Source organism: Erythrolamprus reginae, chromosome 2 (genome assembly GCF_031021105.1).
Source record: "Erythrolamprus reginae isolate rEryReg1 chromosome 2, rEryReg1.hap1, whole genome shotgun sequence".
In the NCBI taxonomy this organism is placed as follows: Eukaryota; Metazoa; Chordata; class Lepidosauria; order Squamata; family Dipsadidae; genus Erythrolamprus; species Erythrolamprus reginae.
Window position 1 is genome coordinate 195,776,976 of NC_091951.1, and position 25,640 is coordinate 195,802,615.

The window sequence follows — 25,640 nt, forward strand, 5'->3', positions numbered from 1 at the left end:
CACCGCTAATGTAGGTTTCTTTCTTTATGGATTCTAAGAAATGTCCTCTCAGGAGAACACTTTCTCCCTTCCCCTCCCAAGGTGTCCTGCCAGCTCGTCAAAGCTGCTCATTTCCCTCGCTCGGGAGCACAAACAGCACCCGCCTCTTAGCCTGTTTACATGACAAACATCACAAGGGCTGGCCAGCTGCTGGAGCAAGCAACAGTGCCTCCAGCCTGGGCTGGGCTCCAAGCAGAAGCAGCAACTCACTGGCAAACCATCCTCCTTTATTTTCTATCCAGTTGTAGAATTTCACCTTCTGATTTCTTGATTGATCAAGTGTCACAACCTTTAGGAAAGTTTCAAGGAAAGCAAAGGGCAGGAAAAATAGACACCACTTTGCCCCTTCTGATAGCCAGGGATCGTTCTTTCCACTATTTATTTATTTATTTGATTTTTTACGCCGCCCTTCTCCTTAGACTCAGGGTGGCTTACAACATGTTAGCAATAGCACTTTTTAACAGAGCCAGCCTATTACCCCCACAATCCAGGTCCTCATTTTACCCACCTGAGAAGGATGGAAGGCTGAGTCAACCTTGAGCCGGTGATGAGATTTGAACCGCTGACCTGCAGATCTAGCAGTCAGCTTTAGTGGCCTGCTGTACTGCACTCTACCCACTGTGCCATTTCAGCTCATACTATGCCATAAAAGCAAGCATGCTTTTAAGCAGCATAAGACTGAAGGACAGAGAGTGGGGGGCAGAGGAGAACAGAGAAAATATCTCACCAGGCTCAAGATTGACTCAGCCTTCCATCCTTCTAAGGTGGGTAAAATGAGGACCCAGATTGTTGGGAACAATATGCTTGCTCTCTGTAAACTGCTTAAAGAGGGCTGTAAAAGTACTATGAAGTGGTCTATAAGTGCTATTGCTATATCTCATTCTTTTGAAATTACTCCAGAACAAGAATCATGGATCAGACCTTATATTAATCATGTAAATTACCGATTGCATTTTCTTTTTTTTATTTCTGAGTGCAGAAAACTCCACCCAAAGAAATGAGGGTTAAATCCCATCATCTACTCCAGTGTTCCCCAACCTTGGCAACTTGAAGATACCTGGACTTCAACTCCCAGAATTCCCCAGCCAGCATTCGCTGGCTGGGGAATTCTGGGAGTTGAAGTCCAAATATCTTCAAGTTGCCAAGGTTGGGAAACACTGATCTACTCTGTGGCTCAGGCTTAAAGCAAAGGATAAGCCATTCCAAGAAAGACAGCCATCCCCGTCATTGCTGCACACCTTGATTTAGAAAGAAAATCTGCCATGTCTGCAAACTCTCAATGCAATTACATCAGTTGAGTGGGCGTGACTGGCTGGCACCCGTACCAAGGACCAGGTGCCACCTTCTGTACTCAAAGATAACACTGAAAATGTAAGCGGTTTTCCATTTGACACCAGTGAATCTAGGTCCAGAAGGTCCTATATTTCCAGTAAATTATCTCCTTTCTGGGCAGATAAATGTAATGGGCATGCTGAGTTTGAAACACAGGGGAAAATATCTGGGCTGCAGTAGAAGCCAGCTCTTGGCTAAAGTGAACCTAATTCTCCTTCAATCGCAAATTAGAAGGGTACTTGCTAGAAGATGGACTGCATGCCTGGCTTACTCTTGCTTGAGATTCCAACGAATCAGCTCTACATATAATAATAATAATAATAATAATAATAATAATAATAATAATAATAATAATAATAATAGTTGTTATTGTTGTTGTTATTATTATTATAGGGAGATTATGATCCCGCTATATAGAGCGCTGGTGAGACCACATTTGGAATACTGTGCTCAGTTCTGGAGACCTCACCTACAAAAAGATATTGATAAAATTGAACGGGTCCAAAGACGGGCTACAAGAATGGTGGAAGGTCTTAAGCATAAAATGTATCAGGAAAAACCTAATGAACTTAATCTGTATAGTCTGGAGGACAGAAGGAAAAGGGGGGACATGATCAAAACCTTTAAATATGTTAGAGGGTTAAATAAGGTCCAGGAGGGAAGTGTTTTTAATAGGAAAGTGAACACAAGAACAAGGGGACACAATCTGAAGTTAGTTGGGGGAAAGATCAAAAGGAACATGAGAAAATATTATTTTACTGAAAGAGTAATAGATCCTTGGAACAAACTTCCAGCAGACGTGGTTGGTAACTCCACAGTAACTGAATTTAAACATGCCTGGGATAAACATATATCCATCCTAAGATAAAATACAGAAAATAGTATAAGGGCAGACTAGATGGATCATGAGGTCTTTTTCTGCCGTCAGTCTTCTATGTTTCTAATAGTTTATTATATTTGTATGCCGCCCCTCTCGGAAGACTCAGGGCAATAATATATCATAAGGAGATCCATTTGCTTTTGGCTTAGTTTACTGAATGAACCACTGAGATTTCTAAATCCTTTTATGAATATTAGCTAAATCACAGTTAAATATATCTTTCTTAGCACAGTCAGACGAGCAGAAAATATAGTCCCCCTCCCCTCAGTTCTTCTTTCTCAGTTTGTTCTCAATCATTGGGAATTCCTGAGCACATTGGATTGGATTTTCTGTATGTTTTGTCCACTTTAGAAAAAAAAAGAGTGTTCTTTCACTACTGCAAATTGTTGGACTCTCTTGGAGCATGTCATTGATTCATTACTGTTTCTTGGTGACAACCATTTATGGCTCCATTTCGATGTCACTCCCCACCTGTTTCAAGCTATTACAAAATGATTTTATTGATTGCTTGGATTTATATGGCAACCTTCTTCGAGGATAATTATTCATGAAACATCCTGTGCTGGATACTGTTCAACCATAACCTCTCATTGGTCCATTAAATTGGACATCAAATTCTATTATCAACCCCCCCAAAAAAATATTTCTGGGCTAGATTAGCAACCCCACCTAACCCATCAATTTTACCCTTTCAGCTGCTGATCTTTAGAATCTTTAGAATGTATTGAGTCCAGTGGTGGGTTCCTAGCGGTGCGGTAGGTGACTCTGCACCAGTAACAGCCGTCAAAGTGCACAATTTGTGTGTGACCATTCCGGTGCCAGTCTGTCAGGTGGTGTCATCTTTTTTTATTTTATTTTTTTGCTTTTTGAGCATGCAAAGAAGCAAAATCTCGCAAGGGGATGCTCGCGCATGCAAGATTTTGGCAATATTTTGCTTTGGCGGATGATAATCAACAAATCACCAAAATCACATATGCACGAGCATCTCCTCGTGAGATTTTGGTACATTTTTGCTTCCTGAGCATGCAGGCGTGCCCAAATGAAGAGGATTCGTGTGCAGCGCACCGGTTTGCAGGTAAGTGCAACCCACTGCTGGTATTGACCATATAGATGTCTAATCCAGCTAGGTTTACTTGTAACATAAGCTAGCTGCTCTTTGATTAAAAGGGTACTTAATTAAGCATTGACATTCACAATTCAAAATGAAAAATAGAAATAAACAGAAGAAAAAAGGTTGAATTCTACTAGGTTAATTGAACCACTTCACCTAATCGCATTTGGAAAATAAACCAAATACACATGCAAATGTGCTACATACAGAGCTGTCTCTCATCCTGCGATAGCCATTGTCTTATTCAAACTAGGGGTGAAATTCAGCAGGTTCTGGAGAACCGGTAGCGGAAATCTTGAGTAGATTGGAGAACCAGTAAATACCACCTCTTGGCTGTACCAGATGGGATGGGAATGGAGATTTTGCAGTATGCTTCCTCCAGAAGTGAGGAGAGAATGGAGATTTTGCAGTATCCTTCCCCTGCTACACCCACCAAACCATGCCCACCAAGCCACACCGTGTCCACTAAGCCACGCCCACAGAACCAGGAGAGGGGAAATTTGAATTTTGCCCCTGATTCAAACTCTTATGGCATTGAACCAGGTTATTTATGGGACTGTCTTCTGCCCCATACATCCTAGCGACTGGTTAGGTTGCACAAAGTCCGCCTTCTCCGTGCCCCATCTGCCAAACAATGTCGGCTGGCGGATCCATGGGGGAGAGCCTTTTCTGTTGCGGCCCCCAACTCCCATCAGATATTCGTATCACCCCCAATCTCCTTGCTTTTCAGAAGGAATTGAAGACACATCTGTGCTGGCAGGCCTGGGAACCATAAGCGATAGTCTTGCTCCGGTCTTTGAATGAAAGAAGGGTGATTGATTGTTTATTATCTAATTGTAATGTTTTTAATTCTATTTATTGTTATTGTCTATATTTTATTCTTGTAAGCCGCCCTGAGTCCGCAAGGAGAAGGGCGGCTTATAAATCTAATTAAATAAATATTATCTGTATCACTCAAGGAAGGTGGAGTCCACTGTCAGTCAATCACAGGAGTAAGGATTTTTTATAAAATTCCCAAATACATACACCAGGCTAGACACCAGGAGACTATGAGTCCTAGTCCCACTTTAGGCACAAAATCAGCTGGATGACCTTGGGCTTGTCGTCTCCACCCTAGGAAGCCCCAGGCAGCAGGCAATAGGCAGGCAATGGCAACTACTTCCAAATAGCCTTGCCAAAAAAAACCCAAACAATAATGACTTGTCCAGGCAGAAATCAAAAACTGACTCAAAGGCGCATACACATACGCACTCACACATACACAAAACGTATAAAAAATGCCAGGAGCCATAAATAATTTGTGATGAAGATTACATTAAATTATGTTTTTTTCAAAACATGTCCTTACTTGTTAGAATAGAATTCTTTATTGGCCAAGTGTGACTGGACACACAAGGAATTCATCTTGGTGCACATGATCCCAGTGTACATAAAAGAAAAGATACGTTCATCAGAAGGTATAGCACTTAATGATAGTCCAGGTACAAATAAGCAATCCAATCATGTTAGGAACCAGTCAATATAAATTATAAGGATACAAGCAACAAAGTTACAGTCATAAAGTGATTAGTGGGGTGAGTGGGTGATAGTAACAATGTTTGAGACATAACATTTGAACATTCCTAAATACAGTATACTACTAAGTAACACTTTCTCTTTTTAAAAAAGAAATACAGTAATACATAAAACATATTGGAATTAACTTTTGGTATACTTTGTGTAAGTTCATATATATGTGTGCGTGTATGCATGCACACACACACAAACACACACACAAACCATGGCTATGTAAGCCAAACTAAACCTAGAAGTGCTTCCCTCTTAACTTGTTCCTTATTTATATATTTATTTTACTTAGTTTCATCTCCTACATTTTTTTCCTTCCTGGAATTGGAAATCCATGTTTCCTTCAGCCAAAGGTTAGCTACACAACCACAATCTGCCTATGTCATTGAGAATTACTGGCACAAGGTCACCTAAACAATTTCATAACTGAAGCCAAGTCTCCCTAAATGTCATCCAACACCTTAATCACCACAGTACACCACTAAGCAACGTTTCAATTTTTGAAAACTCACCCTGTCACTTCACTGAAGAAGAGATTTGATTTTAATCAGACATTAGGAAGAATCATCTTAATCGTTGCAATCTTCTGGGCAGAGCGAGGAGTCTAATGTGACAGTATTCAAGAATACTTAGCTCCTCTACTCCAGAAGAACCATGATCAAACAAAAAGGAGAATAAGGAAAATATATTGCTCAAATAAACATGGATAATGAATAGCTATTGAAGAGATCTGCCAAACGGATCCTCCTGAGGACTGTATACTTTTAAATATGGTTCTAGCAGCAGATCAAAAAGAGAAAATTGCTCTTGAACCTAATTTAGTCCTGAAGAGATCAAACTTAATGTCTTTGATATATAAAAGTCAAATGAAAAAATAAATACGCATTCCTGCCCGGTTTTCTCTCCTTACCTTAACATTGGGCAAGTGGAGAAATTCTGACTGACCTATCACAGCTGAGAATGTTGGGGTTTTTTGTTTTTTAAAAAAGTTGCAAGATCTGAAACTTTGGAAACTGGAGTTATATTTTTGCTGCTGCAACATTGCAAAAAGACAGCACTTCATTTGGAAAACAGATGAAAGATGTCCAAGTGCTGGTGGTGGGATTTGGTTTGAAGGGGACCAGTCAGACCTGTTTTGTGACAGAAGAGGCGGGAAGCTGAACTCCAAACATTAACCGATTCAGCTCTGTTCTCGAGAGATAGAGACACTTGCTGTTGCCAAGCAGATTAGTTATGAATTGCTATGCAGAGACTTGTTGCCAAATCTGGCTGGCTACCAAGTCAGAAATGCACATGAATCAAGCTGTCCTTGCCTTTTGGCGTTTGCTTTGCCAACAGCAGATAATAGCTCACCTCTAAGAGCTTCCCTGGCTGGCTCCACACCTTGCCCTGAAAAGAGAATCTATAACTCAACAGAAAGACAATCGTTCAGTCGTTATCATCTCTAGTTAAAAGGTCTCAGCTAACAAAAGTAGGAGGTCTTGTCAAATTATTGTTCAAATTGTAAAAAATACAGAAGGGATCTTTCTATCATCTATGGTGGACATGTGATAAAGCAAAAACAATTTGGAGTATGATTAAATACAGAAAATTCTGAAAAAAAGAGATAAAAATGAAACCAGAATTTTTACTTTTGGATGTAATGGGAAAAGAACTGGAGAAAAAAAATTGGAACTTTGTTATTATATAAATTAACAACAGCAAGGCTATTGTTATGTGCAAAAATGGAAGGAACTTCGCTAACCTACCTTGTAAGAATGGTTGCAGAAGTTGATGGATTTGGCTGAAATGGCAAAATTGACTGTCTTAATTTAAAGAAAAGAATATTGATATTTTTGTTTCCACATGGAAACCGCTTCTGAACTTCTTGCTTGATGTGGAAAAGAATTAAATTTTGACTTTGGGTTTTACAGATTAGATTGATAGATCTTTATAGAAATTAATATATAAAAATAACACTGTCAAACTATTATTTAAGTCTTCATTATTATTACTATCAGTCTTTTCATCATTCCTATCACCATCTCCTCGCACTTATGACTGCAGGACGGTAACTTGTTGCTTGTATCCTTACGATTTATGTTAATATTGTTTCCTGATCGCTTATTTGTACACTATGACAATCATTAAGTGTTGTACTTCATGATTCTTGATGAATGTATCTTGTCCTTTTAAGTATACTGAGAGCATATGCACCAAAGACAAATTCCTTGTGTGTCCAATCACATTTGGCCAATAAAGATTTCTATTCTATTCTATTCATTCTATTATTCTCTGTTCTCTGTTCTGTTCTGTTATTCTATTCTATTCTCTATTTTCTATTCTGTTATATTCTATTCTATTCTAATCTCTGTTCTCTGTTCTGTTATTCTATTCTATTCTATTCTCTACTCTCTGTTCTCTGTTCTGATCTGTTATTCTATTCTATTTCCTATTCTATTCTATTATGGAAAATCAAAAAGCTGTAATTTGATACTAATACCTTATTCTAACGCAACAGAGAGTTGAAAGTCAATGCTTGTTTTCCTTTTCTTTTCCCTAACTTTTCTCACTTTGCCCCTATTTCCCCTCCCCCTCTCACTAATATTTTATTTATTTTGGTATTTTGTAATATATTATAATTTAATTTATAACTATAGTTATAATGCATTTATAACTATAAATGCAGTGAGAAATCATGTCTTCTGAATATTGTTATACGGGTAGCACTCGACATACAACAGTTCATTTAGTGACTGTTCAAAGTTGCAACAGCACTGAAAAAAAGTGACTTATGACCATTTTCCACCCTTAAACCATTGCAGCATCCCCAGGGGTCAAAAATTAGATGCTTGGCACAACTGACTCGCATTTATGATGGTTGCAGTATCCTGTGGGTCATATGATGATCGCCTTTGCTTGTCATCGCTTCTGACAAGCAAAGTCAATGAGGAAGCCTGATTCCCTTAACAACCATGTAACATGTAACTTGTCTACGTCAAGAAAGGTTGTAAAATGGGGAAAGTTCACTTAAACAAATGGATCACCTGGAAACAGTAAATTTAGGGTTCAATTATGGTCATAAATTGAGAATTACCTGGGCCAGCATTCTCAATATACATGGCTGCTTTGTTCCTTTTGCTTCCATTTTTTTCCTCCTAGATTCTCCCTATGCTGGAAATCACAGTGGTGAACTTTCCCTTCTGCTCCCCCTTTCAAGTGAACTGCACAGATGCTGGAAAAGTGTCACAGTTCAGCCAATAGTCAGAAAAAGAGGCAGTGGCATCCTTTTCAGCAAACGGCATCACTTTGCCCTGATGGGCATTTGGGGGTTGCACTATTAAAAGATAACAGCACCACAAAGTGTAAGGTTGTTGGAAAAGGTATAACTGTCATCAGGATAAACTCCTTCAGTTGATGCCACCTCTTAAGTGCACATGCCCACTTTTATGAACTGGTACGGAAGGTAAATGCAAAAACAATTCTTGGTCCCATGATGATGTGAGTTTGATACCCTTGCTCTAAAAATACTCCAATAATAATAATAATAATAATAATAATAATAATAATAATAATAACAACAACAACAACAACAACAACAAAGTTGGAAGGGACCTTGGAGGTCTTCTAGTCCAATCCCCTGCTTAGGCAGGAAACCCTACACTACTTCAAACAAATGGTTATCCAACATCTTAAAAACTTCCAGTATTGGAGCATTCACAACTTCTGGAGGCAAGTTGTTCCACTGATTAATTAAGGAAGTTTCTAAGTTGCTTCTCTCCTTGATTAGTTTCCACCCATTGCTTCTTGTCCTACCACCAGGTGCTTTGGAGAATAGCCTGACTCCCTCTTCTTTGTGGCAACCCCTGAGATATTGGAACACTGATACCATGTCTCCCCTAGTCCTTCTTTTCATTAGCAATAGCATTTAGAACTACAGTATATTATATTAATGTCTATACACATTATATATTATTATATATTATTAGACTTTAGACTTCTTTTCATTAAACTAGACATACCCAGTTCCTGCAACCATTCTTCATATGTTTTAACCTCCAGTCCCCTAATCATCTTAGTTGCTCTTCTCTGTACTTTTTCTGGAGTCTCAACATCCTTTTTATATCGTGATGACCAAAACTGAACGCAGTATTCCAAGTGTGGCCTTATGACAGGTGGTTTCTATAAAATGTTTCATAAAAATCTAAATGAGAGTACCAAGTTTTACAGACATTTATAAAGAAAGGTCCAAGGGCCAGGGTGTTTCTCCTCTATCACCCCTGACTATGATTAATGGTCAGGAACAGAATAAAATTGTACTGCCATGTCCAGCGCATATAGACAACCCAGAAAGATGCCAAGAGCAATGATACAGTATTGAATGTCACTCATAGTACTAACACTCCCCCCCCCCCAATCTAAACCCTGATAAAGTCACTGAACCAAAGCAAGCAGTGGAGTATCTTTCCCATGATTGGACCAGAAACCTAACTGAAAAGGATTCAGATACTGTACTTATTTCATCCCAAACCTTCCATGCTTCCTCAGCAACTTAATAACTTTTTTTTCAAAAGGAAAAGTTGGGTACTGGGTCAAAGGTCAAATCTAAGGCTTCTTCAACAGAACATACCACCCATCTGCTTCAAGGCAGGTAGCATTATATCCACAAAGTACTGTTATTTCCTGGATCTAGTCATTCTGCCCTATTAGGCTGCCCACAGATGCAAAAAAAGAAAAAAAATTGCACAAATCAAATTCACAATCAGAAATCTTGAACTATGGAGCAGTTCAGCTTCTTCTTCAGGTTCCATTCTGTGCAGAATCCCAAATTATTTCACCAGATGCCCATTTCACTCACCACAGGGAATCCAAGGTGAATATGTGGAATTATATCTGCAAATACATCTACAGAATCATCTGATGTGACTGCAGCACAGAAGCTTTGTCCTGCCTGTCTTTCCCTAGTACAGTCCAGGCTACTCTGATTAAGGTAAGAATAATGGATGCTTTGCTGTTTGTTTGCTTGAAGGTGGCTCAAATAAATTTCTTGAATCTCCACTGCCAGCTTACTACGGAGTCATCTCCATAGTTCCATACCTCACTGCTACCTGGGTTTTTTTTAGTTTTTTTCTTTAAACATCATAACATTTTTCATAAATCCACATCTAGATTTTATACTTTACAATTCGCATCTACAGTATTTAAAATATATCATATCTTTTCATTGTCCCGTTTCTGACTATCACACTGTTTTTCTCTTATTTTTCCCATCCAGTTATACCATTTTGTCTAAACCTTATAATAGTCCGATTCACTTTGTCCTTTCAATTCTATTGTCAATTTGTCCGTCTCTGCACACCTGTATATTTTGTCAATCAATATATTTCCCACTGGAGATTTGTCATCCTTCCAATATTGGGCATAACTTAAGCCATTCTTGCTACAGTAATAATGTGTAGTGATAAATATTTTATATCCTTTGGTTGTTGCTTCTTTATTATCCTTAGTAAAAAGAATTCTGGAGAATATTCCATCTCTCTTCCTGTTATAGCCCTCCATGAATCTTTTCCCAATACTTCTTAGCTTTAGGACACAACCACTACATGTGAAACAAGCTACCTACATCTCCTTTACACTTCCAACAAGCCGAATTAGTATTTGGATATACTGTACTTTGGCCTGTTTATACTGCTACCTGTTTTTGTCCTACCGATCAGAAGGAAAGATTATATTTTATTTTATTTTATTTTATTATTTATTTTATTATTTATTATTTATTTTTTATTTTTATTATTATTATTATTATTATTATTATTATTATTATTATTATTATTATTTTAAATTTACTTACTTACTTACTTATCCATCCATCCATCCCAGTTAAAAAACCCACAACTCAGACAATCCAATCAACACATGCATACCACTCAATACAATTTGGCCATGACAGATGTAAAGTTCATGGCATCCAGGCCTGCCGGCAAAGCTAGGTTTTCGCAGAAGGTCAGTAGAGTGGGAGCAGTATAGACATTGGGGGGGGGAGGAGTTGGTTCCATAGAGCCGGGGCGGCCACCGAGAAGACCCTCCCCCGTGACCCTGCCAACTTGCATTGTTTAGTCAACGAGTCTTGAAGAAGGCCAACCCTGTGCGAACTTATTGGTCTCTGGAAGGTATGTGGCAGGAGATGGTCCCGTAGATAGAATATAGATAGAATATATAGAATTCTCAAGAGACAGAACAATAAGGTTTTTCTATTTCAGAGACGGCGAACCTTTTTTTCCTCAGGTGCCAAAAGAGCGTGCACATGAACTATCATGCATGCGCAAGTGCCCACACCTATAATTCAATGCCTGGGGAGGGCAAAAACAGCTTCCCCCGCACCCTGTAGGCCATCTGGAGGCTGGAAATGGCCTGTTTCCCAACTTCTGGTGGACTCAGTAGGCTTGTGTTTCGCCCTCCCCAAGCTCCAAAGGCTGCCCTGGAGCCGATGGAGGGTAAAAACGCCCTCCCCATCCCCCCAGAGGCCCTCTGGAAGCCAAAAATGCCCTCCCAGAGCTTCTAGGTTCATCATCACTGTCCTATTCCAAGGGTTACTTGTAGCTCAGCTCATGCCTTCTCTACTTTCACAGCAGTGCTGAAACAAACACCACTTTTATTCCTCTTTGCCACCCAAAAATAAACCCTCTCAAAATCAGAAACAGAATAGGGCCCTGCCCACCCTCACTCGTACTGTCAGCAGGAACTCAATGGGCTCTTTCATCAAGGACAGTTCCCCATATATATATATATAGTAAATTAGACTGGAGTTACAAAGATCCTGGTCTAGCATTTTTCCTGTCATATTAGTTTCCTGCAGGTGCCACATTTAGATATTTCTATATGGGGAGGATATTATTTGTTATATTTATAACTTACCTTTTGTTGTGGAGCACAAACAAGCCTCCTATTTCCAGCATCCTCATTTGTGCTATGAAGGAAAGGTAGCTCAATTGACCAGGAGGAGGAGTGCAGAAATCCAGATTCAGGGATAAAATGGGATTCGGGAGTGCTTTCCTTGGGATTGCATATGAGGCAGCCATACAAGCTCAGGAAAGGAAGCAGCTATTTAAAGCCTTCCTGATAACCGTGACACCGTTTCCCTGCATGTGCCAAACCACATTTTGCCCTTTGAAGCTGGATCACTATGCTGTCCTCATAACCACCTGGAGCAGAGGTCTTCAAACTTGGCAAGTTTAAAGACTTGTGGACTTCAACTCCCAGAATTCTCCAGCCAGCATAGCTCACTGAAGAATAGCTGGCTGGAGAATTCTGGGAGTTGAAGTCCACAAGTCTTTAAACTTGCCAAGTTTGGGGACCCCTGACCTGAAGTTTCACAATATCTGGGCCATTTCCTCTCTTTACACTTTGATGTAATCCACAAATCATGAATTTTGAACTTGGGAAACTGGCAAAATGCTAGAAAATACTTGTAGCTCAGTTTCTAGATTTTGGCAGTGGTTTGCTCTCCAAGATTGTTTCAATTTTGGACATTCGTTACCAGACTAGGTAACATCAGCAGCAGGATTTTCCCATCCTATTCTCCTTAGCTTATGAATGTCTTATGTGCCAGGGTGGTCATTTGGTCATGTGAATGGTTGTTCAGTTAGAGTTAATTTAAATTTTGAGCACCTGATTAGTTCTCAAAAAACTGATATCAGGAAGCCTCTATTCCAAAAGCAGGACATCTCTTAAATTCTAAGAAATCATTCAGAGGAGAGGATGAAAAATGTCTCACAGAGAAGATCTGTAAAAATGTATAATGATGTGGGTTTTTTTTAAAGAGTTTGTCTTCACTATGGTAGATGAACCTTCCCTGGCTCATATTTAAATGGGAGTCCTAGTTGACAACCATTTAAATATGAGTCAGTAGTGTGCAGCAGCTGCCAAAAAAGCCGACACAGTTCTAGGCTGCATTAACAGAGGGATAGAATCAAGATCATGTGAAGTGTTGATGCCACTTTATAAGGCCTTGGTAAGGCCACACTTGGAGTCCTGCATTCAGTTTTGAGCACCACGATGCAATAAGGAGGTTGAAATTCTAGAAAGACTGCAGAGAAGAGCAACAAAGATTATTAGGGGACTGGAAGCTAAAATATATGAAGAACGGTTGCAGGCATAGTTCCCTCTAAACTGAGCAGTGAGCAATCGCTCACTTAAAAATCATCATCAACTCAGAGTTTTCCAAACCTGCCCAGAAGCCGAGAGGGAAAGAGTGAGAGGGAAGGAGAGAGAGAGGAAGAGAGGAAGAGAGAGAAACAGATAGAAAAAAGAGAAAGAAAAAGAAAAAGAATGGGAGTAAGGAAGAGAGAAAGAAAATCAAAATCTAGTTTGAAACTAGCTCAACTATTTAAGTGGCATTTTGATATTGATAGAGTTGCCCTATTATGAGCTCACCGTTATAGACACACAGTACAGTATTTTATTTTGAAATTCTCTGAGGCAAAACAGGGTGGGTTTTTTATTTGTTTGTTTGTTTGTTTGTTTGTTTGTTTGTTTATTATTTCTGTGCCGCCCAGTCCCGAAGGGACTGCTGCTCAGACACTATACTTTTCCGCCCCCCCCCCCCCCCAAAATTAGAGGGAACACTGGTTGCAGGAGCTGGGCATAGCTAATTTAATGTAAAGAAGGACCAGGGAGAACATGATAACAGTGTTCCAATATCTCAGGGGATGCCATAAAGAAGAGGGAGTCAACCTATTCTCCAAAGCACCTGTGACGGTAGGACAAGAAGCAATGGATGGAAACTAATCAAGGAGAGAAGTAATATAGAACTAAGGAGAAATTTACTGACAGAACGATTAATCTATGGAGCAGCTTGCCTCCAGAACTTGTGAATGCTCCAACACTGGAAATTTTTAAGAAGATGTTGGATAGCCATTTGTCTGAAGTGGTACAGTATAGGGTTTCCTGTCTAAGCAGGGGGTTGGACTAGAAGACCTCCAAGGTCCCTTCCAACTCTGTTATTCTATTCTATTCTATTTCCCATTGGACTCCTCCAATGGTGCACTGGCACAGCAACACCCAGAATTCCAAACCATTCACTATTTGGAGCCCCAAGGCAGCTGATGATGATTTACAAGCAACTTAGATGAGAAGCTGGGTAGTGATTAACACTGACAGGTAACAAAGTGTGAGCCCATCCTCTCTTCAGCTCTTCAAGTGCTCTCCTGCCCAGCATCTTGCAGGGCCAGCTAAAATTTTTGCCTCTGTGGATGTGTCCAGACAGATGTGAGTGGAGCCTTCTCTCTACATTGTCTCATCAACTTCCAAAGTCACAGCGTTAAATTTTACCAAGCTATATTTTTAAGGAGAAGCTCTTGGAACTGCAGCATCAAACAAAGACCACTCCACAGCCTCCTGTCAGCCTAACCTTCCAGCTACAGCTCTATCTTCTATTGCAGTGATGGCGAACCTTTTTCCCCTCAGGTGCCAAAAGAGTGTAGGCATGCACTATTGTGTATGCGCGAGTGCCCACACCCATAATTCAATGACTGAGGAGCGCGAAAACAGTTTCTCCCACCTCCCAGGCCCTCTGGAAGCAGGAAACAGCCTATTTCCCAACTTCTGATGGGCCCAGTAGGCTTGTGTTTCATCCTCCCCAGGCTCCAAAGGTATCCCTGGAGCTGAGGAAACCAGAGCCTCTGTGTGAGCTAAAAATCAGCTGGCCAGCACACACAAGCACATCGGAGCTGAGCAAGGGCAAAAGCTCACGTGCCAACAGATATGGCTCCGTGTGCCACCTGTGGCACCCATGCCATAGGTTCGCCATCACTGCTTTATTGCATCGAATCAACTGGCACATACATTGATCATGCCAAGCACAGCTTTTCTTAATCGTGATAGTTTTAAAAGTCTCAACTTGACAGGTTCTGACTCATGAATTCTGCAAGCAGAATAATTGTGTACATAGACCACTGCTACCCGACCACTCTGTAGCAGAGAATAACTAAGATTATATTTTTCCACAGGTAGATCAAACTTATCCTCTTTCTTTTTTTCTTCTAAAAGTTTTTATTTTTTTTCCACCTTCACAAAACAAATTCACTTATCCTCTTTCTGCAGTGCCTGGATTTGATTTCACAGCAATTATACCTATCTAACCTTTTCCAGTATTGAAGTGGGGAACAGATCAATCCCTGAAACCTTTTGAACTCGACTGCACCAGAGGAATTTTTTTCATGAGGACTCCACTTGACCGCCTGCTTGCTCTCAGGGTTCACTGAGCATGTGATCAATGGAACGGCCACTATTCCAGGCAACCTCTCAAACTCACAGAGGCCAAGCCACTTCCGAAGGGAGCCGTCACCTCCCCCTTTCTCCCCCTTCCACCCCACCCTGCTTTTTTCCGGCTGGTGGTTGCAAGAGAGCAGGGAGTCCGTCTGTCGCCAGAAATCCGGTCAAATTAGGCAGGAAGCCAAACCAGGAGCCTGTCTTTCTCTTCCTAGCTATGTTTGGCTACTCCTTGGTATCGCCCTTCCTTAGACCAAAGAAAAAAGCCAGGAGTTCCCTGGGGAAGCTGCTTTCCTTGAAATGGGGGCAGGGAAATGAAGACTCTCTATTGAACAAAGTCCTCAAACTCAGCCTCTTTGCTGGCTTACATCTATCAGCCCTAATATGAATCACCTCTAACTCCTGCAATATATTTTTCTTTTCTCCCTGTTCAGATTAAAATTCAAATCCCAGAGCACTTCCTAACCTTGGGAAATAATTAGAAAGAAAACTACTTATTCTGAGCTTGCTTTTTTTTTTTAAACACTCCTAAATAAGCGGAGGCTATTTTTTTTTTTTTACTCCATGGATTTTAAAAGAAAGCTATTATTTTCGGGGGGAAATAGCTTCCAGGCAGGCGTGGGTGCTTGAACATCCTGCTTAGAAGCCAAGGGACAGGCCTTTTTTTGGTTTGTTTATTGGTTACTTGTTGGTGACCAAGGAACTCAAACTGCTACTTTAAGCTTAATCACAATGCTGAGCGGTTGGTCAGATCAGCGTTTCTCAACTTTTGCAACTTTAAATTGTATGGACTGCAACTTCCAGAATTTCCCGGTCAGCTTGAGATTGTAGGAGTGGAAATACACAAATCCTAAAGTTGTTGACATTCAGAAATACTGTATTGGATTTTTAGATCTTTTTTTTTTCAGGTGGCGAAAGATGCATCCCTTCCCAAGCCATTCTCAAATCAGGTGCCCATTCCCTAAACTGGTAGCTCTTTCCTTCTTTTTTTATTTTCCCACACTATAAGGTTTTCAAGTGACTTTCCCTGAAAAGTTCTGTAATAAAAAGAATTTTGTGGTGGTAAGAAAGAAAGAATAAAATAAAGGGGGTTGTTATTTATACGTTTGCTAGGTCATGATTTTTCATCAGGATGTTACTAACTGAGCCACAGAAGCTGGGTTCATGCAGGCAACAGGTGAACCCCAACCAAAACACACAACGGCTCTCAGGTGTGGCCTCAGTTAGTGAGACCAACTCTAATTGCTGCCATCTGCCTGGGAACTGAAAGGAAATATAGCCACTGACAAAGGATGGAGAATAAAGCTGGTGATCGAAGTTGAGAAATTCAAAAGCTCAAATCTAGTGATATTAGAAGTGATGCCCTTTGACATATTGTATCTGTAAGCTCTCCACTTGTTCTTACAATCAGGGTCCTGGCTATCTGCTCCACATCTGGTTGAAATCACCAAAGAGAATCCAGTAACAGTCATAAATATCATGAAGCCGGCACCAATAGATTTCCACAGACGAGATCAAAAGCAAGAAGTAAAAGTTCCAGGTAACATCCAAATTAAATCAGAGTCCAAGTCAAAGCACTCCTCAAAGTTCCAATTTATTTCCGGAGCCATCCTGGCACCTACACTGGGAAACCAGAATCTGAGTTTCCCACTCAGTTGAAAGTTCACATCCGTTGTCTCCCACCCACAAACTTGTCACATTGTCCACTCAGATTGTGCCAGCATGATAAGTCCTTCCTCCACTTCCGCTTTGGTGGGTGGGTTGCAGGATGGCCTTGAACCACTCAAAAGAATGCTTTGTGGCTGCATCAGTTCCCTTATGAAAATCACCCCTCCCAAGTTCCCATAAACACCAGGATTTCTATAGATAGTGTGGCAAGGCATTCATTTATCACCAACTTCTGCCCCGACCTGAGACAAGAGCTTAGACTAGTAGACTAGTGAGAATCCTCTCATTCATCAAAGATCACTGAGGGTAGTCCTAACCACAAATGGAGCAAAAAAAACCCTCCAAATCTTGTGTTGAGTGCACATAGATGCTAATCACCTGAGGTATCTTCAATGAGGAAAATTCCATTGTGATCATTGTGAAAGTACCACATTTCTCCTGCAGCGTGCTGATCAGAACCAAGCGTTTTGAATGTATTCAGTCAGTGTTATATTATCAGCATCTTTGGGTCCCCTATTCGTTTTCATTCCCATTCCAAAGTACTGGTACTAACCTATTAGATAATGCCCTTCACGGCTAGGAACCACAGCATCTGAAGTAACACCTGCCCTATAAACATTTTCAGATATGTTGATCGGAGTGTGCTTCCAGGTTGAAGGTGACCAGGGCAATAGCAATAGCATTTAGACTTTTATGCTGCTTCATAGTGCTTTTGGTGCTGCAACCCAACAGGACCGACACAGACTTCAGAGGACAATCAGAACTGCAGAAAAAGCAATTGCTGCCAACCTGCCTTCCATTGAGGACCTGTATACTGCACGAGTCAAAAAGAGGGTGGGGAAAATATTTACTGACCCCTCACATCCTGGACACAAACTGTTTCAACTCCTACCCTCAAAATGTCGCTACAGATCACTGCACACCAAGACAACTAGACACAAGAACAGTTTTTTTCCAAACGCCATCACTCTACTAAACAAATAATTCCCTCAACACTGTCAAACTTTCTACTAAATCTGCAGTTCTATTCTACTAGTTTTTCTCATCATCCCTATCACCCATTTCCTCCCATGTTGACTGTATGACTGTAACTTGTTGCTTTTATCCTAAGATTTTTATTAATATTGCTTCTTCATTGCTTATTTGACCCCTATGACAATCATTAAGTGTCGTACCACATGATTCTTGACAAATGTATATTTTATTTTATGTATGCTGAGAGCATATGCACCAAGACAAATTCCTTGTGTGTCCGATCACACTTGGCCAATAAAAAAAATTCTATTCTATTCCTTTACAGCCCTCTCTAAGTGTTTTACAGAATCAGCCTATTGCCCCCAACAATCTGGGTCCTCATTTTACCCAACTGGAAGGATGGAAGTCTGAGTCAACCTTGAACTGGTGGTGAGATTTCAACTGCTGAATTACAGCTAGCAGTTAACTGAGGTAGCCTGCAGTGCTGCACTCTAACCACTGTGCCATCCCGGCTCTTAATGACCAACTAGAATGACCAACTAGAAACTGACTTCTTAGTGGTAGTCCCAATTCTAGAGTGTCCATCCCAGAGAAATATCCCTCCTATTATTTTATTCCTTATTTGATGCCAAGCAAAATTATGTTTTTGTTTACCGAATCTTTTGATATACAAGTGACTTCTAAAATCTTAGCTGGAAAGTCTTATAAACCACCCCAAGAAAACTTCAAAATGCAATAAATATATACCCTTTTGAAAAAATGTAAAGAAAAGCTGCAAAAAAGTTTTCCTCCATTATTTCCCACTTCAATTGTGATGGATATGTTTGCGTACAGAGAGGGGGAGGGAAGAGAAAAAAGATAAACAGATAGAGAATGTTGTTCCCTCCCCCAAGTCATCCACATATCTCTGAACATCTTCTAATCTAACCCCTAAAGCCACAGATCTTAGAATATTTGTAAAAAAAATATCCTCCCACATACTTCCAGTCATCTGAATAAGGAAAGAATGGGGAGGAAGAGTACTCCTTGTTCAAACTGTTGATTTAAATAACAGACTGTTAACTCACTGGTGGCCAGATATGGTACATGAAAACAGCGGAAAGAAACTACCCTATTTACATTTTGATCTTGTGTAAGGGGATAAGCAACTGGATCCAATTCATTATTATACTGGAAATATAATTATCTCATCATCAGTTAAGCTCCGAAACTTATGTAAGAAAATCATGACTTAATCAGAAAAGTTTGGAAATAGCTGAAACAACCCTAAAATTGAAATGGCACATTCTTTTTAAAGCTACACGTGATCGATTATTTCATCCTGTAAATATGCACTTTTTACCTATGGGTAAGATAACCTTACATTGCAATTTGCGTATAGGGTCATTCTTTGTCAAGTGGACCAGGTGAAATTGAAGCCTTATTTGAAAAGAAAGCATCACAAAAACAACATATGTGATAGAAAAAAACAGGCTCTTTCTAATGAAATAAAAATGAAGTCAATTGAAGATGAGAAAACAGATAGCGACAGAAAAAATCTTGTTCTTTCTAATGAAGGTAATTGAAGGTGATGAAACAGAGATCTCTGTTTTCTCACCTTTAATCATCTTTATTTTTATTTCATTAGAAAGAGCATGTTTGTTCCTATCGTATATGTTGTTTTTGTGATGGTTTCTTTTCAAATAAGGCTGGAAAAATCAGTCAAATGGACACCTGGTCCACTTGACAAAGAATGACCCAATATGACTGTGAAAATACACTATGGAGAGAACAATTAATTATCTATCTTATATGGTGGTTGTGGGAATTCTCCATGAGCTTGACAGGATAATTTTACTGAATGCATGTTAATAACATTTCAGCGTACAGTACTAATCCCCCCAAAGCAACAGAATGATATGCAAAGACCCTTCCCAAAAAGGATGGCTATAATTCCCATGACCCTCACCCAGCATATCACATTCAAATTCCTGCTCAACTACGAAATTCATTAATCTGGGTTCTCATATATTAAGCCATGCTATGTTTCATCACATTTAGTCGAATCCTTTTTTCCCCCCCTTTCATTTGACCCTAGAGTAACTTGTTGAAGGCCACATTCCCAAAGCTGCTACCAGGGACAAAAATGGATTTAATTTACTTTGAAATAAAACCCAGTAGGGCTAATATAGCTGCTTTCCAATTGTGTATTTAACCTTGCTGTTCTGTTCGCATTTACTATACACTTTTACTGTTTCAGGAGTAACTTAATGTAACAATCAGTGTGTAGCAAAAAGAAAACAAAATGGAAAAAAAACCCACACTCATGGTAAGAACCCCTCAAATGAAGAAAAGCCAATTCATCACAAATTTGAGATCTGCATGACAAATAATCTACAGGTCTCAAATTTCATTTTGGGTCATAAAGATCCCTGGGGGATTAAGCTCAAAATTTTCAGAATGAGGGGGGTTGTTATATGGAGGGCTGCTGCTCTTAAGAGTATATAATTCTGCCATAAACCACTTTAAAACTGCAATGGCTAGAATCGGATATTCTGCTAAATCGGTTCTTGTTTTTTTGTATTTACAGTACTGTTCTCTTTCTTCTAATGGAAGTAATTCTCAATTCACAACAGTTAATTTAGTGACAATGTTCCAAGTTACAACAGCACTGAAAAAAAGTAACATACGACTAGTATCAGGTTGCTACCAGTACAGATAAGGATGGCATACCGTTAGCAAAAATTGAGCTGCGCAGGCAGGTTTGCTTCTGCTGTGTGGGTGGGTGTGCTTGTCCCAGTAAAATATTGCTTCTGCGCAGGTGCAGAAGCAAAAAAAAACAACCAAAATCTCTCCTGAGCATGCATCCCCTCATGAGATTTTGCTTCCTGCGCATGTGCAGGATCAAAACCTTGCTGGAGCGCACACATGTGCCTGCAGCAAAAGTAAAGCTGCACATGCAGCGCACCAGTAGCGGCGGAATCGGGAATCCGCCCCTGCGTATGACCATTTTTCATGCAATCGTTGCAGCCTCCCTGTGGTCACGTGATCAAAGTTCCAAAGCTTGGCAATTGATTCATATTTATGATGGTTACAGTATCCTGGGTTCATGCGATCACCTCCCCTTCTGAGAAGCAAAGTCAATGGGAAGCCAGATTCACTTAACAACCACGTTCCCAGCGCAACCACAGCAGTGATTCACTTAACAACTGCAGCAAGAAAAGTCATAAAATGGGGCACAACCCCCGCTTACCAAATGTCTCACTTAGCAACAGAAACTTTGGGGGCTCAATTGGGGTTCTTAAGTCGAGGACTGCCAGTATATATTCTCTGATGTTCTGAGGATTGACTCACGTAACCCTGAACTCCTTAGGAGCAGGCAGGTTTTCACCCTAAGGCAGTGTTTCCCAAAGTGTGGTGCGCATACCCTCAGGGCAGGGTACGGGAAGAGTTTGGTGGGGGTACGCGTTGCACCAGAATTTGGTGGGGATAGTTCTGAAGTTCTGGAATACATCTTGCCTTTTCCAACTTCATATTTATGTGAAGTTGCTTTTTCATCATTTGTAGACATTAAGTCAAAAAAAAGGAACAGACTATTGGATGTGGAACCGCATCTCAGATTAAAATTAACAACCAGGGAACTAAATTATGATTTGTGATCTCAGCACAAACATTTTCATCCTTCACATTGATCCAAATAAATGTTATTTATAATATAACTTTTATTTATATTTTATTATGAATAATTTTATTTTCCGTTTATTATTATTTTGTGTATGTACCAAATATATATACATAAATATATAAAAATAAATATATTTTGATTGTTATTAAAATACATCCATTTTCTTTGACGAGGGGTACTAAGCGTTACAAAAATTATAGAAGGTGTACACATATGTCAAAAGTTTGGGAAAACTTTATCCCCTAAGGCAGGGGTCCCCAAACTTGGCAACTTTAAGATTTATGGACTTCAACTCCCAGAATTATCCAGCTAGCATAGCTGGCTGGAGAATTCTGGGAGTTGAAGTCCACAGGGGTTAAAGTTACCAAGTTTGAAGACCTCTGCCCTAAGGGGTAAACAAGACCACTGAGTGGGACAATTTTAGTTTAGCCTCATTCTTAGGAAGCAAAAAGGAACAAACAGAACCACCAACACAATTCCGTTAAGAACAGCAATATTAAAAAAATACGTGGGGGAGGAATCAACCACAGACAACTCTCCCCCACTTCTGACAACAGAAGAGATGTAAGGGACAAAATGTAAACTTTCTCAGGACACACAAGGGCTGTGCTAAAATAAAACGCACACTCAGATTCTGGTGATGTAAAGAGATTTCACATCCTGCCCAAAAGCGAAAGCATGCAGATCCCTTCGCCCCTGCTCATGTCAGCACTCTGCTGTCACTCTGACTCACAGCTTAACATTAAATGAATGATTTGTCTTAGCTGCACCAATATTCCTGCCTATGGGGTGGAGAAGGCTCCTACATGGACATATCCATCACACTTCTCTTTGAACTACAATCCTTGGGTCTCCAAGTGGTCTCCTCTCCAGGGCCTCAGAGCCCAGACAAACTGGCTAATAGTTCACCTATAAAATAGGACCGGACCGATTGTCTGCAAAGGACCAGGCATTCTTACTTACCCATCGGATGCCCTGGATCCTTGGGGCATTGTTCATCTGCCCCTCCAGCTGGATCCGATAGCTGCAGCTGCGGAACAAGTGCATTTTTTTCCAAAGCTCGTAGAGGAGGTTTCTTTCAGGGGTCGAGTCCACGAGTCCCACAGAGAACTGGGACAAGTCTTCAACCTCACCGGGCGGAAGTTCGACATTCCACCTTCCCTGCCCACTCCAGGCCACCTTTGGGAAGAAGAAAAATAACAGCTAAGAAAACACCGGAACGATTCCTTTTTCCCATCCTGCCAGCCTTGGATATTGTTCTCAAAACAGTAGTGCTACTATCACAGGTATACAGGCAGCCCTCGACTTACATCCACAACCGAGTCCAGAATGTATGTTTCCAAGTGAGTCATTTGCTCAGGGAGTTTTGCCCCATTTTTACGATGTTCCTGGCTTACGTTGGTTAAGCGAATCACTGCAGCTCTTCAATTAGTAACACGGTTGTTAAATGAATCTGGCTTCCCTGTTAATTCTGCCGGTCAGAAGGTGGCAAAAGGGGATCACGTGAGCCCTGGACACAGTCTATGACCATCATAAAGCTGAACCAATTGTCAATCATCGAAACGTAAATGAAGGACCATGGGGATGCTGCAATGGTCATTAAGTGTGAAAAATAGTCATGTCCTTTTTTTTTCAATACTGTTTTAACTTTAAATGGTCACTAAATGAACTCTAATAAGTTAAGGATTACATATATACATACATACATACATACATACATACAGAGAGAGAGAGAGAGAGAGAAATACATATACATATGCACATATATACTGTACATTAGAATAGAATAGAATAGAATAGAATATTTATTTGCAAAGTGTGACTGGACACACAAGGAACTTGTCTTGGTGCATATGCTCTCAGTATACATAAAAGAAAAGATATATACGGGTGCGCACACACAAAAATATATGGTACATTATTGTACTTTAGAGCAGTCAAAACTTTGTACTTCAGTGATTTTAACAATGAACGCGGTAGCTGAAAGGAGAAGAATGGTTTGCCTGAAAATCCACCTTGTACTATTAAATGAGAGATCTGACCTGAAAATCTGACCCGACTACGGTTGCTTTGAGAACACTCCTTTTTCCTTTTAATTCCTACCCGGTGTTTTCTTCTACCAACTTTCGAAGCGTTGGGACGATCGGGATCTTTTACCCCCTCTTTCTCTTACGGCAGATTTAAACACACACAGAGAGAGAGAGAGAGAGAGAGATCTCCTTCTGCGCCGGAGTCCCGCGCCCACCTTCCTAAATCCGGGCGTTGCAGAACCGCAGAAAAGTGGGACTCTCCTCTCTCTCACACACACACACCGCCCAGAAGGCGACCCACGCTTACCTTCATGTCCGGTGCCTGGTCCTCATTGAGAATTCCCGCCGCAGCGGAGTCAGCAGCCTTCCGAAATCACGTGCGCGACGCTGTTAGGATAGCAGCGACATGGGAACATGAGGCGCGCGGGGAGGGGGCAGTCGTAACTAAAGCGCACGGGCGCGATCTCTTTGACTTTGAAGTTGCGATCTGGTGGGTTGCGTGCTCCTTGCAAAATAAAAAATGTTTCCCCGGCAACGCCCGGGAGCCACCAGGATCTCCTCGCTCTTGGCTTCCTGCTCTCTCGCTCGCTCGCCCTCTCTCTCTCACACACACACACAACAAACACAGCGTGAGGGGAAAGAAGAGCGCGCGCGCGCGCACCTCCCTCTCTTTCGCACCTTCCCTCTTCGGGAGCCGCGGGACGAGAGCAAGAAAGTAGGAAAAGCGCCGCCGAGGTTGCCGCCAAGGAGAGCCCTTGGCCCTTAGCCCAGAAGCATTCGGCTGGAGAAGCCCGGGAGCAACTTCCCTCGTCCTCCCCACTCCACCCCCGGAACCTGTGAACGGATCAGGCGGCGACCTTTTCTGTTAGAGCGAGTCTCGAGCTCACAAAGCGGCCGCCGGCTTTAGGGGGCTCTCCTGAGGAAAAGCTGCCAAGAAGTCATTAAGCCGACCCCCGCCCTGGAAAAATTTCAGAAATCGAGAAGTCTTCTCAAAAATCAGGCCTGCCTCGTTGCTTTTGAGCCTATCACCGCCAGAGTGGGCTAGAAAACCATTTAAAAAAAAAATATGTATGTATGTATTGTATTGTATTGTATTATACACTGATCAAAAAAATAAAGGGAACACTTAAACAACACAATATAACTCCAAGTAAATCAAACTTCTGTGAAATGAAACTGTCCACTTAGGAAGCAACACTGATGGACAATCAATTTCACATGCTGTTGTGCACATTCAGCTTTGTACAGAACAAAGTATTCAATGAGAAGATTTCAATCATTCAGATCTAGGATGTGTTCTTCAAGTGTTCCCTTTATTTATTTATTTGTTTGTTTGTTTAAATTTTATTTCAATAATGAAAACACAGCAAAACAAAAAACACCAAAAACATACCAAGGTACTTACAAACATAAAACAAGCACAAAGCCAATCAATTTAATATGTTACATTTCTGTTTCAACTATTCTTTCTTTTTCTTAAACGTTAATTTGGTTCTTTTTTCTTTTCTATCCAGCTATATAGTTTATTTTTTGAGCAGTATATTGTATTGTATTGTTATTGTAATGTATTGTATTATATTTCTATGCCGCCAACTCCCTAGGGCAGTGAGGATGAACCTATGGCATGTGTGCTACAGGTGGCACGCAGAGGCATACTTGCCGGCACACAAGCCATTGCCTTAGCTTAGCTCCAGTGCGCATGTGCGATCTAGCCACTGATTTTTGGCTCATGCAGAGGCTCGGAGAGGACATTTTCAGCTTCCAGAGGGCCTTTTGGCAGATGGGGTAGGACATTTTTGCTCTCTACAAAAAGGACAATTTTGCTCTCTACAGGATCTATGGAAGCCTCTGGAGTCAAGAAATGGTCCCTTTCTGATTTCCAGAGGGCCTCGGGGGGGAGGGGGGCAGGGTAAGCTGTTTTTGCCCTCCCCTGACATTGAACTATGGGTGTGGGCACTCGCACGAGTGCAATAGTGTGCCTGCATGCGCTTTTGGCACCCGAGGGGAAAAGATTCGCCAGCATTGCCCTAAGGCAGTGATGGCAAACCTTTTTTTCCTCGGGTGCCGAAAGTGTGTGTGCTGTGTTATCACGCATGCACAAGTGCCCACATCCATAATTCAATGCCT

At 40.8% G+C, this 25,640-nt stretch overlaps 1 protein-coding gene across 2 annotated transcripts in view; it reads right to left on the bottom strand.

Annotated features, from left to right (window-relative positions):
- The window catches only part of RAPGEF3 (Rap guanine nucleotide exchange factor 3), a 108,372-nt gene that overhangs the window by 68,069 nt on the left and 14,663 nt on the right, over positions 1 to 25,640 (bottom strand). The window contains exons 1-2 of one of the 2 annotated variants that reach the window (XM_070741017.1): positions 23,821 to 24,129; positions 22,447 to 22,662 (exon numbers count right to left, since the gene is read on the bottom strand). In XM_070741017.1, the coding sequence (XP_070597118.1) occupies positions 22,447 to 22,662; positions 23,821 to 23,826 (222 nt within the window). In that variant the 5' untranslated portion in view covers positions 23,827 to 24,129. Of the gene's footprint in view, positions 1 to 22,446; positions 22,663 to 23,820; positions 24,130 to 25,640 lie in introns of those variants that run through there. The other variant, XM_070741018.1, reaches the window with a different exon arrangement.